Source organism: Malus sylvestris, chromosome 5, assembly GCF_916048215.2.
Source record: "Malus sylvestris chromosome 5, drMalSylv7.2, whole genome shotgun sequence".
In the NCBI taxonomy this organism is placed as follows: Eukaryota; Viridiplantae; Streptophyta; class Magnoliopsida; order Rosales; family Rosaceae; genus Malus; species Malus sylvestris.
Window position 1 is genome coordinate 27867430 of NC_062264.1, and position 14250 is coordinate 27881679.

The 14250-nt window shown below is 39.9% G+C and overlaps 3 protein-coding genes across 4 annotated transcripts; 1 reads left to right on the forward strand and 2 right to left on the reverse strand.

Annotated features, from left to right (window-relative positions):
* Positions 1-1085: 1085 nt before the first annotated feature.
* LOC126623083 (uncharacterized) lies at positions 1086-1824 on the reverse strand. Its single transcript, XM_050291881.1, has one exon. It carries the CDS (start codon positions 1746-1748, stop codon positions 1263-1265), a length of 486 nt encoding a protein of 161 aa, XP_050147838.1. The 5' UTR covers positions 1749-1824; the 3' UTR covers positions 1086-1262.
* Positions 1825-6703: 4879 nt separating this feature from the next.
* LOC126623067 (linoleate 9S-lipoxygenase 6-like) lies at positions 6704-10214 on the forward strand. Its single transcript, XM_050291852.1, has 9 exons — positions 6704-6928; positions 7026-7309; positions 7400-7640; positions 7716-8054; positions 8141-8226; positions 8328-8417; positions 8562-8860; positions 8953-9216; positions 9326-10214. Exons 1-9 carry the CDS (start codon positions 6778-6780, stop codon positions 10098-10100), a joined length of 2529 nt encoding a protein of 842 aa, XP_050147809.1. The 5' UTR covers positions 6704-6777; the 3' UTR covers positions 10101-10214.
* Positions 10215-10226: 12 nt separating this feature from the next.
* On the reverse strand, positions 10227-13335 carry LOC126623071 (uncharacterized). 2 transcript variants are annotated; one of them, XM_050291860.1, is made up of 9 exons: positions 12941-13334; positions 12675-12824; positions 11996-12210; positions 11790-11860; positions 11497-11659; positions 11099-11291; positions 10816-10974; positions 10597-10685; positions 10227-10517 (listed from the first exon to the last, which is right to left on the reverse strand). In XM_050291860.1, the coding sequence occupies exons 1-9, from the start codon at positions 13290-13292 to the stop codon at positions 10425-10427; spliced, it is 1485 nt and encodes a 494-aa protein (XP_050147817.1). In that variant the 5' UTR covers positions 13293-13334; the 3' UTR covers positions 10227-10424. The 2 variants fall into 2 exon arrangements, with proteins under 2 accessions (XP_050147817.1, XP_050147818.1); XM_050291861.1 differs by lacking the exon at positions 10227-10517 and having other exon boundaries at positions 10597-10708; positions 12941-13335.
* Positions 13336-14250: the final 915 nt, after the last annotated feature.

The following is a 14250-nucleotide window of genomic DNA, read 5'->3' on the forward strand; positions in this document are numbered from 1 at the left end:
CTATGTTCATCTTCAAACAGATTCCCAAATAAAGATATATGTGCTTCCTGAAGGGCTCTAGCCACTTAACACCTATCATGATCTTCTCATGGTTCCCTATCCCGCACGATACCTATCCCTTATTATTCCAGCATGCTGGAAAGAAAAGAGTTTGGAAAGATGTTTCCAAATCTCCACTACCCAGTACCCAAAGAATAATGCTCATATAATATCTCAAGTAAGCTCCACTAAGGTGCTAGAAAATAAGAAAAAAAGAACAAAACATCTCCAAAACATCTCAAGTGCAAAACTACGGGTGACCAAAGTCACCAAACCAAACCCATGTAATGGAATAAAACTGCACCGAGCAGTGTGCAGAACAGAAAAGTTCATAAAAGCACGTTTTAAACATAAACCAATCTGTTGCTTAGTTTCTTGCACAGCTACACTAATCTAAACTTCACATAAGCGATTGTGATTCAGTACTATCGCCAGCTCAAGCAACTATAGCCAATCGCAAAACAAACCCATCCATGAACATTAACACTCGCCTATCATCAAGCGTTTCAAGTTCTTCATCATTGTTACTGAAACTATTATCACGTGAAAATCTAAACTCCCTACCTCCTTCATCCAGTTCTTGCATTATATTACCTTTACGCAACATTCCATAGAATTCCACAATTTGCAGGTTGTTATGCAGCAATCAATTAATATAAACCAAACAGCTACCACTCTTCGCTCATGTAAACTACAACGAAATGACTACTACAAACTAAAGATTCACATTCAACCTCCATTCAAGTCGAACTCTACATTTACTTCCTGGACCTAAGCCTACAAACTGAAATCCACATTCAACTCCATCCAGGTCAAAAATATGTCCGTCATTTACTCAATCTGCTCCTAGCCTCCTACTTCCGAAACACCACCCTTATATTACTAAATGGAACAACGAACAAGGATTTCTGACCCCATTCTAGAAAACCCGAAATCTATGGCTCAACACTTTTTCAACATTTCTCCTACATTTCATCGATTTTCACCAACTAAATCAACAAAAAAGCACAAAGATTAATACGGAAGCCAAAACAAACAATTCAACATTTCAAAATATTCAAATCATGAAATTGAACAACAATTTTCTCAGTTCATACACAGAAATCCAAAGCATTAGACCCACAACATTAAAAACTGGCTCCACATAATTCCCTCAGAGCCAGAAAATCGCATTATTGTATCCAAAAACAGAGTAAAATCCCAAGAATTTCACTACCCTAAGCTTATGGAATGTCCCAGGGTTTGGCCTCAGGGACAGCAACCACCATACCTTGAAGCTCTGGAGTGAGGACGACCTGGCATCCCAGCCTGGAATGCTTGTTGAGAACCCTAGCCCTAGAGTTCCTCTTCAGCACGTACTCCTCGTCGTAGGACCGCGGCGGGAGCTTGTCGAACCATTCCTGAGCAATGTTGACTTCGCACTCGGCGGAGCAGGCGTCGATATCCTCGAGCCGGTGGGATGCCGGGTCGATCAGGCCCCTCTGGGCCAGGGCCTTGAGGAGAGTGTGGCCGGATAGGCCCACCACCTCGCGCTTGCGGCCGTCGACGTCGATCGCGAAGAGCTTGACGATTCGGTCGGAGACTTTGGCGGAGTAAGTGGGGGAGGATGTGGAGGCGGAGGAGGCGGAGGATCTGGAGATTAAGGAGAGGGAAGGGAGGCGGTGGAGGATTTGAGAGTGACGGAGTCTCTGAAGGCTCGCCATCGCCATCTTTTGTTTCAGGTTTGGGCAACGATTTGACTGTGTGACTGCGATGACCTGTATGTTTGGGAGAAAAAAAAAAACTCTTTTTTGTAAAATCCATGGCGTGTGCAATAGAATAAATGAAATAAGACACAAAGTTTATGAGGTTTCTTTACAGTTAGTATGACTGGAGTACATCTCAGGGCAACAGTGGTGCTTTCTATTATAATTTAGAATAATAGGGGTACAAAAATAACTCTTTCTCGTATCTCATCTCCCCTTCCTCTCTTTTCTCTTTTCCTCTTCCGTGAACTTCTTACTTTCATCCTTAGGTGTGATGTGTTCCATAAGGCTTGCTTTTATAGAAGCAAATTACGACCAACATAGTGAAAGGCATATTAGTGGAGTCACCTAACATTCCATCTAATAAAGACAGATTGAAGTGGATTAGTGACTAGTCATCCAGTCACCTTTACAACACTCCCTCTTGGATGGTCACAAGTCTTCGATTAACTCCTTAAAATCTTGATCTGTTTTTGGATGCTCCCCCTGATGAGTAGTATCATATATGTTGTGCTTGTTGACTTTCCACATACTTGTTCTTGAACTGGGCTAGAGGGCCTTCTGCTAGACTTCCTCCAAATGTCTGAATTTACTCATTTTATTTGGAGCTGAATTTGATTCAAAGGTGGTGGACACTTGATCTTGAATCAGACTTGTGATTTCTTCAAGGACTATCGAGGCTTGATTTTGAATGAAATTGGACTATGAGGAGCTTCACGTGGCAAGTGATCATTGGCTTTGTCAGAGATGAATCAACACGTGTTTATTGTGCTTGTCTCCACATGCTTCAATGTATTATTTTCATTTGCCTTATCTGTTCCCCTTGCATAAGTGGTATTTTTCCTGGTTTTCCCCCATGCATGTGTGGCATCTTCTCTTGTAGTATTTGTCCCCTGATGCAAGAGTGGAATGCAACCCTTGCATTTGGATGGTTCATCACTTCTTGGTGACTGGAGACCCAGCTCCAACAACAGTTGGAGATGGCTACTCGAGAGCAATGCTAGGTAAGCAATCAGGAAAGGTTCTAGGCAATCGGTTCTTTACCGAAAGTTTGATTAGAGGTTCTGACATATTGCTTTCTTTATCCTTGTCTTTGCAGGTAAAAACAAGGACAAAGGGAAGAACAGGGAGAAAACATGATAAGAGATACTCTTGCTTTCGACCCTGATGATATAAAATACTCTTACTCTGGTGTGACTTGTTTTAAAGAGGTATTCTCGGAAAGGAAGACATGAGTATTTCGAGATGCTTTTGTTGAAGATGCATTCTCGGAGATGAGGAAGAGTTAGGTATTTTTGCAGGTCTGCCTTGTTATAGAGAATGAATGTCGACATATATAGAGATTTCCCAATAGCAAGAAGTGGTGTTGTGCCTTTACTCTTGTTAGCAACTGTGATGTAATTAGAACAGTAAGATTTACGCATTTTAACTTTGTCAGAGATCATTGACAAAGTTGCACGCGATATCCGAAAAAGCTGAGATTGCGTCTGAAAAATGCCAACGAACTTTATTCAGGAAAATCTGGCTTTTGAAATTCGGAAAGCGGTGCCTCTTCGATCTATGAACAAGTGGCTTTGTTGCATCTTCTTTTATAGAGACATCAATTGTGTTCAAAAGTATGCTAAAAAAGTGACTACCTGTAGAAATTTTCCCCTTCTTGCACTTTTGAGATTTTGACCTCATTTTTCCTTCATCATTTCTGAAAATGGCTTGCCCATCTAACATTTTCTTATATTTGAGTCTTAGGAGTGATACAGACAAGCATCGTCAGGATAATATATGGCGCCCGTCCTTCTTATCTTCTAATGGTCCTCTTACAGTTGGGGATTCTGTGATGAAGAATAACATAACCGCTACTGTGGTAACTATGAATCTTCTCACTCCAAAGGATAACAGAATCCTTTCAAAATGGTCTGATGAGTCTGCCGTTCAAGACTATTTGGCTCTCAGTGTTCAATGTGCGGACTATGTATCCAATATGGGGCAATGCTTGCTTGCTCAAACTCGCCAAGTTGAATCATTGATACATGAGGTGACAAGTCTTAAACAAGAGATCAGAAGGGCTTAAGCACGAGAATAGAGTGTTACACGTGCTTGTAAATAATTACTCAATGAGCATGAAAAGAAAGCGCGACCAGCTGCAGGAATCCGAAAGTCGGATTCAAAGTGATCACCAGAGATTTGTTGCTAGATTTTGAAAGCAACTGCTGCCTTCCCCTTCTGGTGTTTTGTCAAGTACTGGGGTGCCACATGATCAATCTCCAATGCATCATCCTTCTGGGGTACTGCCGAACACTGAGGCTTCACAAGAGAAACATTTGTGAAGACTTTATCCTGTTTGTTTATTTTAACTCATGTGTATGCATATATCTGTAATTTCTCGGAGATATTAATAGATAAGCTTTATTTCATTCAATGTATTGTGCCAAATACAATAAAGCATTTACTTCACTAAGATGTGGTACTTCTGCACCAAATATCAATTTATTTTTTCCCTCATGAAGATAAATGATCATTCTTAGTGTCGACATCATTTAAGTATTCAACTCATAATCTTCAATCTATATGATTCTTTAATATCATAAACATCATGGATAAGATTCGCGTTGGCATATTGTTTGATCTACAGTTCGAGACAATTATTATTTTTCATTCAAATGGTGTCGTGCATCATTGCCTTTTTCAGATTGTGCCATACATATTTCATAAACTTCCCTTTTTTTTCTTTCTTTGTCTGTCTCTCCCAGTCTCGAAACCTAGGACCAGCTGGGTTGTTATGGAGGTCACACAAAACCAACTCAATATAAAAAGGCTACCAGAGACTGGCGTTGTTCTTGCATGACCCAGAGAACATGGCATCGCAAAAGCAAGAACCTCCCTATAAAAACATAGATAACAATGGGGTTGACGAAGGCACAAGAGAGGGAGGCCTGTGTGGATTCATTCTTGCCATCACCATCTCAGACAACCGAGTATTCATGGGAGTTCTCGAGATCCGTCGAAAACGACGCAATCTGGGTTTCCAAGTATGATGAGATTCTTCTGGATCTTTGGAAATCAGTTGTCAAGTACGAGTTTTCTCATCTCGTGACAATTTCAGGTCGTTGTAAATTTCAATTCTCATCGGAATTCAGTGGGGCGCTTCAGGCACGGTGGGAGAGACAGAAAATGGACATACCTTTTATTTTGTGAGATTTTGGCTAGCAGAGGTGAGAGGTAGGTAATGCTTCATCGGATTTATGATGTTGTGCTTTCCACTGACATGAGAGCTTCTCGTATTGATAACGTGTTGTAAAATCGACGGTGTGTGCAGTGAAATAAATGAAACAAGACACAAAATTTACGAGGTTCCTCTACAGTCAGTGTGACTGGAGTAAGTCATCGGAGGCAGCAGTGGTGTTTTCCATTATAATTTAGAATAATAGGAGTACAAAAATAACTCTGTCTATTATCTCCTCTCCTCTTCCTCTCTTTTCTCTCTTCCTCTTCCGTGAACTTCTTACTTTCATCCTTAGGTGTGTTGTGTTCCATAAGACTTGCTGTTATAGAAGCAAATCACGAGCAACATAGTGAAAGACATATTAGTGGAGTCACCTAACATTTCATCCAATAAAGACAGATTAAAGTGGATTAGTGGCCAATCATCCAGTCACCTTTACAACACCTTTTTTTTTAATTTTTTAATTTTTGTTAGTAGGAGAAAAATGCTAAATTGTATAAGCAAAAAGAAAATGAAAATAGAACTCCACCAAAAATATAGGAGGAAAAAAAAATAGCATGTACCACTGAAGAAAAAACAAATTCTTCCTCCTTGAAATTAACGTATTTTTTATCTTTTAAACATGTTAAATGCAACTATTAATTCTTCATTATCATCTAAAATCATCTTTGCAAAAATAATTCAATTTCGAGATTTTGTTGGTTATCCATGCATGTTAAACCAATATTTTGATATAAAGTAGTGTCTTCATGATGAAATGAACATTTGTTTGATACATATGAATGACTAAACTATTTTTATTTTTGTAAAAATAATCTTTAAATGATGATAAAAAAGAATTAATAGTTCCGATTACAATGATTTATAGAAGTCTTGTGGCCATGGCATGTTATTTCTGTAGATCTGGAAAAAGCTGAAAAGTTGCTAGTACATTGCATTGTACTTGGGAAGTTGAAACGCTAAGGATTCATTTGGTGGACAGGATGAAATAGGTTATTTCCAATTAAATTGAACTTGGAACCCATCCAATGTTTGGTGAGAAAATTATATCACAGACTGGATTGGCTACAAATCCAAAATAAAGGAAAATATGATGAGTTATGTAATCCATCCAATGCCAATCCTATCCCTGAGCTCAATCCCATCCAGCCTAGCTAATGGATCCTAAGCGTGCGGGCATGCAGGTTTCGGCTAAATAGTAAATACATTCTATTTAATTTTCCAGGGAAACTGGAAAATATGTAGGCTGGACGCAGATGCAGATGCTTGTTGTACTTCCTGGTCTCCTTGTTGATTCCACAAGTGCTCAATAAGATAGCCACTTCACGTTACATTGTATGGTGTTCATAAGAAGAGTAGAGTGAAAGATTTTCCACCAAAATGCAGATGCCGTTCCGTGGTTGTTACTTGTTGCACAAGCGAATGCAATTGGATACGACAGCAGGCAGATGTTCCCAATTGGCACCCTTTGGCACTTCTCGTTTTCCACCTGCCGTATTTGTTGCTCAATTTTCGCAAGTCTACTAGCGATATCGATAAAAGAATCAAGGACAGAATCACAAAACTTGTACTTGGAATGGAACTAAAATATCACAAAAGAAGAAGAAAACCTCTGGTCAAGCAATGAATCACATGCCTTGATAAGAATAAGAGGCAAAGCATAAGTCCTTGCCTTTCACATTCATCTACATTGTTAATAACTTCATTTTCTCATAAAAAGTTGTCCATGGTTGATTTGCCGAGTCACTTTTCCATGCACAGGAGGCAGCAAATATGCAACACCAGCGCCACCCAGTTACTAGCCGACCGCGGAGCAGACGCTCAACTATCAAAGGAGAAGTTGTCGTTGTCCAGAGCCATAAACAATCTGGTTCGGGAAAATCAGCTTCTCTTCGATTATATAGTTCGACAGAAGTTGATCCAAGTAAGTTCAAACTGGAGCAATTACTTTGAAGAACTAATGAGCTTTGTGTAATTCTCTGACCCGAAAATCTTCGCTTTTTTGATGTTGTATCCAACAGAAACTGGCAAAGGCAAGTTGAGCAACCAAGCTTACCTCAAATGTGGAACCACCAAAACAGATGATGGCGAAAAAACCAGAACATATAGGGTCAAGTTCCAGGTTGAACCAAACTTTGGAAATCCAGGAGCTTTGGTTGTAAGAAACCGAGGCAAGAATAGGTTTTTCCTCCAATCTGCATCTCTTCAAATCCAGAACAATCAGATTATACGTTTCGACTGCCACTCCTGGGTGTATCCATTCCGAACGACCAAAAATTTAGATCGAATTTTCTTTGCAAATACTGTAAGTTGCACAAATACTAACTTGCCTGTTTTATTTGACACAAGTATTTGCAAATGCAATTAAGCAACACAGCTGCTCATGTTGTTACAGAAATATCTTCCCCATCAAACACCCCAAGCTCTAATAGAACTGAGGAAGGAAGAGCTTAATAGCTTGAGAGGAGATGGAACTGGGGAGAGGAAAGAATGGGAACGAATTTACGATTATGATTACTACAATGACCTCGGGGATCCTGACAAAGGCGAAGAACACAATAGACCTGTCTTGGGTGGATCGGAATTACATCCATATCCGCGCAGAGGAAGAACAGGCCGCCATCCTAGCAAGGCAGGTATACAACTTCTTCTCATTTCAATTTTGTTGTCAGAGCAAATAGTATTTCCATGGCTAACATGACAAATCGTAGATCCTTTAACTGAAAGCCGACCAAGTACCATTAACCTGGACATATACGTTCCTCCGGATGAGAGGTTTAGCCCCAAGAAACAATCTGAGTTCGCATCAAACTCAATCCAGGCTGTCCTGCATTTCCTGACCCATAAGGTAGAATCTGTGATACAGCCCGGTTCCAATCATTTTGAGTCATTTGATGAGATACATGACATGTTTTCTCGCAACAAAAGTCAAGTAGTTGAGGGCGCTCTCAAAGAGAAACTGAAAGCTTTAGTACCAAAAGAGTTTTTCAAAGAAGTTACTCATGCAATCAAGAACCCCTTGAAATTTCCAGTTCCTCAAATCATAGCAGGTGACGGAGCTGACTATTACACTACTGCAGCTTGCATGGTAGATGCCACTTCATAACTCTTTAGATTGTTGTTTTCCACTTTCCAGAAAACGAATTTGCATGGAAGCATGATGAGGAGTTTGGCCGCCAAATGCTTGCAGGAATCAATCCAGCACGAATACGATCCTTGGAGGTACATCCTACCCTTACTCAACCTGTACTGTTTCTACGAGATTAACAACAAAACAATTCTAGTTATCTTCATATATTGGTTTTCTTTTGAGAAAATTGAAGGTATTTCCACCACGAAGCAAAAACGGACAAGTGAGTTTAATAGAGCAATCAGACATAGAGCACAACCTCGAAGGAATGACTCTTCCTCAGGTAATTCTGTATGATCATCCTGCCTCCCAAACTGAAAAATCAGTATATAATTCACACCGGTTGTAAATTCAACCCAACGTTGTATCACAGAAGGAATGCATTTTAATAGCAATTGCTTTTTATAAATTTCCATAAACTTCACAGGCAATGAACAAAAGGAGAATGTTCATCTTGGATCACCATGACTATCTCATGCCCTTCTTAAGCCAAATCAACTCAAAGGATGTTTGTACTTACGCATCCCGTACACTACTATTCTTGAAGAGCGATTTCACACTAAAGCCAATAGCAATAGAACTTAGTTTGCCGGGTTTAGAAGTAAACAACGAGATCAATTGGGTAGTTCTACCGGCAAGTCAGGGCGAAGCTGCAGCACTGTGGCAGTATGCTAAGGCCCATGTTGCAGTTAATGACTCTGTCTATCATCAACTAGTCAGCCATTGGTGAGTTGAACTGGAACCCTAAATACTGCATTTATCATTGTTCATTGCATTTCATACAACCAAAATGCTTGCCCGTGCAATGAATTTTTTAGGTTGCATACACATGCGGTAGTTGAGCCATTCATCATTGCTACTAGAAGGCAGCTCAGTGTGATGCACCCAGTCCATTGGCTACTAGATCCTCATTTCAAAGACACCATGCACGTAAACGCTCTGGCTCGGAGTATGCTCATTAACTCTGGTGGAATCCTTGAGAAGACATTGTTTTCTGCTGAACTCTCGATGCAGTTATCTGCTGAGCTCTACAAAGAGTGGCGATTTGATGAACAAGCCCTTCCTGCTGATCTACTTAAAAGGTATTTATAATTCCATGATAACCCTGGGTCATAATTCGACATTCAGTGAGCAATATTGTTTATCTGAAGATGCTTTCCAAGACGTGATTTCTTTGTGAACACTTTTCAGAGGTATGGCCATAGAAGACCCAGATCCGAATAACCCTTCCGGGGTTCAGCTCCTTTTCCAGGACTATCCCTATGCTGCAGATGGACTTGAGATATGGACTGCTATCCAGACTTGGGTAACAGATTTTTGCATGCTCTTCTACACAGACGACGTTTCTGTAAGATCTGATGAAGAAATCCAAGCATGGTGGTCTGAAATCCGAAACGTTGGTCACGGTGATAAGAGCAGCGAGACATGGTGGTACCAAATGGCATCACGCGAGGACCTCATCAAAGCTTTGACAACTCTTATATGGATTGCATCAGCCTTGCATGCTTCAGTAAACTTTGGGCAATATGCATATGCTGGTTATCCTCTAAATCGTCCCACACTGTGCCGAAGGTTCATTCCTGAGGAAGGAACATTTGAATATGCAGAGTTCTTGACGGATCCAGACAAATACTACCTTAACATGATGCCTGAAAGGGGTGAGATGATCTTGGGTATAGCACTTGCAGAGGTGCTCTCACAACACACGTCGGATGAAGTGTACTTGGGTCAGAGGCCATCAACAATGTGGATACATAATGAACAGGTTAGCGATAAGTTTGAAAAGTTCAAAAGAAAACTTCGAAGGTTAGAGGAAAGAATTGAGTGCAAGAACACCGATCCCAGGCTTACCAACAGACGGGGGCATGCCAAGATTCCTTACATGCTTCTGTACCCTGATACACCCAATGTTGAATCCAGAGGGGGCATCACGGGGAAGGGGATTCCAAACAGTATATCAATTTGACATGTTTTAGGCAGTATGAAAGATATGCGACTTTTCGAGCCCAGGAGCCGCACCATAATGTATTTTAATTTATATGAAAACGTGGAAATATGTACACAACACTTCTCTATAGAACACCTGGCTAAATAGCACAAAACAATCATAGAAGATGAAAGATAAGATATGGAATACATAAAGATGAGCAGAAAGGTTCTCCCAGACATGACCTTAGAACTTAGGCTATCCTGAGTGCCCAAGCTACGTTATGAATTTATGATTCATATAGCTCATGAAATGATCATGAAAATCACTGTCTTAATGTTGAATACATTGGTGGTTTTATCATCAACATCGACCATGAACAGTGAACGGTGCAGAGTTAACCTTCTCAGAATTTCCTAGCACCATATCCGTGAGCATTTCGGCAGTCCCTAGAGCCTGAAATTGGAACGAAATGATGGATGATTCTTCCTTCACTTGACATAACTTTTAACAAATAATCAGTACAAAAAATTACCAAGGAAAGTCCTCCCCCTTCATGCCCAGTTGCAAGGAACACGTTTGCCAAACCGGGCATAGGCCCAATCACTGGCTTCCCATCTGGCACTGAGATACAAGGTTATGTCATTCTTCAATTCACCGGAAATGACAAAAGTTTTTAGTACTAGCATAAATCTTAGAATCCAATGATCCAGAGGATCACATTAATTAGGTTCTAAAAGATTTCAGGACTTACTGTAAGGTCGTAATCCTACTCGCACTTCTCTACCCTTACTGATATCTGAAAAGAGCTTTTCTTTTAATTTGGGAAAGAACTCCCCAGCTCGCTCCCATATACGGCTAATAATGGATTCTTCCAACTCGGTGCAGAACCCAGCAAATTGGCGGCTGCTTCCTAGAAAGTCATAATAACTGGAGGTAAGACTCTCTTGGATTTGTAAAACATGAGCTTGAGTTATTCTTTACAAAATTCCATGTCTTGTCAAGAAACGAAACAAATAATCAAAGTAAAATTTTACCAAGAATAATGTTCCCCATTGTATCCATAGTGGCTGTCATTGACACAGACAAGGATTGTTCATCTTGATTAAGCAATTCAGAAGTCGATATGCTTGGAAGCGGATTTGCAGTTTGATGATCAACGTATCCCACCTCCATCAGCCCATGATTGAGATGAAAGGAATTAAAATTCTCAAGCACTAAAAGGTGACCCTGTCATGCAGAACAAAAATCTTAGGTCATTCTTAAAATAAAAGTTGGAGAAATTAGAGCAACTCGTTCAGAAGGTTGAATGGCATAAAACACGTACAAACTTCAGTTATAAGTTAACATTATTAAATTACATTTATGCATCTGGAAATCCAACTAAGTCGGTTTAATATACACAAGAGAAGTCTGTTCAAATCCTAATTTAAACCTTTCGTGGTTTCACGGGGACATCCAGCACAATTTCTGATTCTTTCAGCAGGTCACGCATCAAAGACCCACTCCAACAACCAGCTGCGACTACGATAGCCTTCTTGCAGTGCAATGTATTCCTAGAAGTCTTAATAGCCACAACATCCCCATTGCCACCAGATCTGAGCACATAAGAAATGTATGAGTATTAGCTTAACAATGTAACTGAACTACTGAAAACCAAATTCTCCATTCTTGTCCGTTGGTTTCTCAGTGTATCTCCAGAGCACCGAATAAAACATGACAGCAAACCTTAATAAACTAATCACCGGATGATTATAAAACTCAGCATATCTACCCTTCGATGCATAATTCCTGTTACCCTGCGTAAGTGGCGGATCATTAATTACACCAATAACAAGAGGATCACTAAATTTGTTCACTATGCGACATGTGAATACACAATATCATTCACGTGCCAGAAATGAGTAAAATTCAGGGCAGAATAAATGAAAAACCTGTTCAAGATATTCAACACCACGGCGTGCATCCAACTGGCAATCATCAGGTAGAAAGGCAGCTCCAGTGTCTTTATCAGCCAAGAGTTCAGGTTCCTTTACATGCAAGTCACTGGAAGACAAGTACTCCGCTCTTAACCCGGCTTCACATACCTGCTTAACCCTCCTTTTCAACACGTCTAAGTCCTCAGGAGTTCTACCAACTAGCAAGCTTCCTATAAAAGCAGACTAACACTTCAAAATAAATACAAAAAAAAATAAAAGATAAAAAATAATAGAATCACCATATTAATTCATTGAATTTGCTACTAAACAATGTGACATGTGTCAGTATCTTTTCTGTTAATGATAAATGAGGTTCATAGCGTGTCAAAATTTGAATAAATAAAGCATACTTGGGACTACTTGAAATTCAAAAAACATTTTATGACAACCAAAATCTCTTCTAGCCGCATTTGGCAGAAAAACTTAAAGATTGCTTCTAGGTCACGCCAGAAGCTCTTTCTAAATAAGCACCTGCCACTTGGAGCACTTTCAAGTGTTTTTTCATGCAGCATTTGAATTTTTAATATAAAATTCGAAGTGTTTGTAACGAAATCATTTTTATTAAAAACGCTTATGAACAAAACTGTTTTCTACAAAAGCAGTAGCAAACGAGCCTTCGAAACGCAGAAAATACCTGTTTTCTTCCAACCCAATAGTTGCAGAGGGTCCAAACCTTGCTCAATCAAACTCTCAGCCAATTCCTCCCAAAGCTTCTGGCTTCTGAGCCCCAAATCCCAAAGGTCGCTGCCGGGAGTTTTGTGTCCCATCCATATATACCCTTGGCCTAAAACAAAAGATCAACATTTTCATCAGATTAAATTTGACCCAACATTTTTCAGGCATCTAATTTGATTTTCCGACCTACCAAACAGTCAGTTAGAAGGAAAAAGTTAACATTACCGGCACCGGTGGCGCCAGAGCAAGGGACAGACTTGTCAATTACGGCGACCGACAGGTCCGACCCGATTAGGAACTGCCGGGCAATGGTCAACCCGATTATTCCAGCTCCGATTACTAAAACATCGAATGTTTGATCAGACCGGGATTCCGAATGGGACAAGGTGGCGGGTTCGGGTCGGCCGGATCGGGTTGCGGCGGTGCGCAAGGAGAGCGATTTGGATGCGAATTTGGAGGAGCCGAAGGAGGTTGACTGGGAGGCGAAGCTGGATGGCTTGAAGTGACTTCGTAAAGACGAGACGGCGTCGTTTGTGTGGGGCTTCGGGTGCGAGAGAAAAGTCGAAGCTGCAGCCATCGAAGCTTTGTTGACTTTCTTCTGAGTTTCAGTTAATCCGAGGGGAGTGTTTTGGTGTAAAGGGAAAGCAGAATATTATAGCGAGACGACACGTCGTTTTACCGGGAGTAGCGGATGGGTCATTTGAATAAAACCCAACAGAAAACTGAAATTCAAACGGGAGGAAGTGATTTTCAGTCAATTTTTTATGGATTAAACTTGCGTTGTCCTATGTAGAAATGCACATACATCATCCTTTTTAAAACATTCCGATCAAGAATGTTCACATGTTTTTTTATTATTTTTATCTCTAATATCTAATATTAGAAAGCCAGAAACATATTTTGACGTCTCGAAACTTCACCAAAGAAGATTGGACTAAAAAGCCCTTCAAACCAACAAAAATCTAAAACTGACAGAAAAAATAGGATTATAATTGCTAAGGGCACGTTAGTAAATTGAGTATCAAAACTAACTATTTTAATTAACAAAATAAGATGATAATTATCACTTTTGGAGTTTTATGATTATATAACTCCCTGAGTAATGGTGGATTCAATATCAAATTAGGTTGTCCATTGCATGGTTTAGTCGAATTTCCCCAAGGTTAAAAACATCGATGTACTAAACAAAAAGCAAAAAAAAAAATTAAAACTCCCTCAGTAGTCCCCCACCCACGTCTTATAACTTCTCTTCCATTTTTTTGAGCTTTTTGACGCCAAACCTCCTCTCCATAATCCGTAGCTTTTTGAGATCCCTTAGGTGTTAAAGCCCTTGGGCATTGGAAGGTATAATTTAATCTTCACCACAAAAATTTTGCAATTTCTTCCTTGAGTTGAAGGGAAGGAACTTCTAACCTATACCGCTCTCTAATCATAATGATTTATTAATATTTTTTTGGAGAAATATTTCTCATTGTTTGAATTCCATTGCGGACAATTAATTTATGTACTATATGTTTTTTGGAGAAGTATCTGGT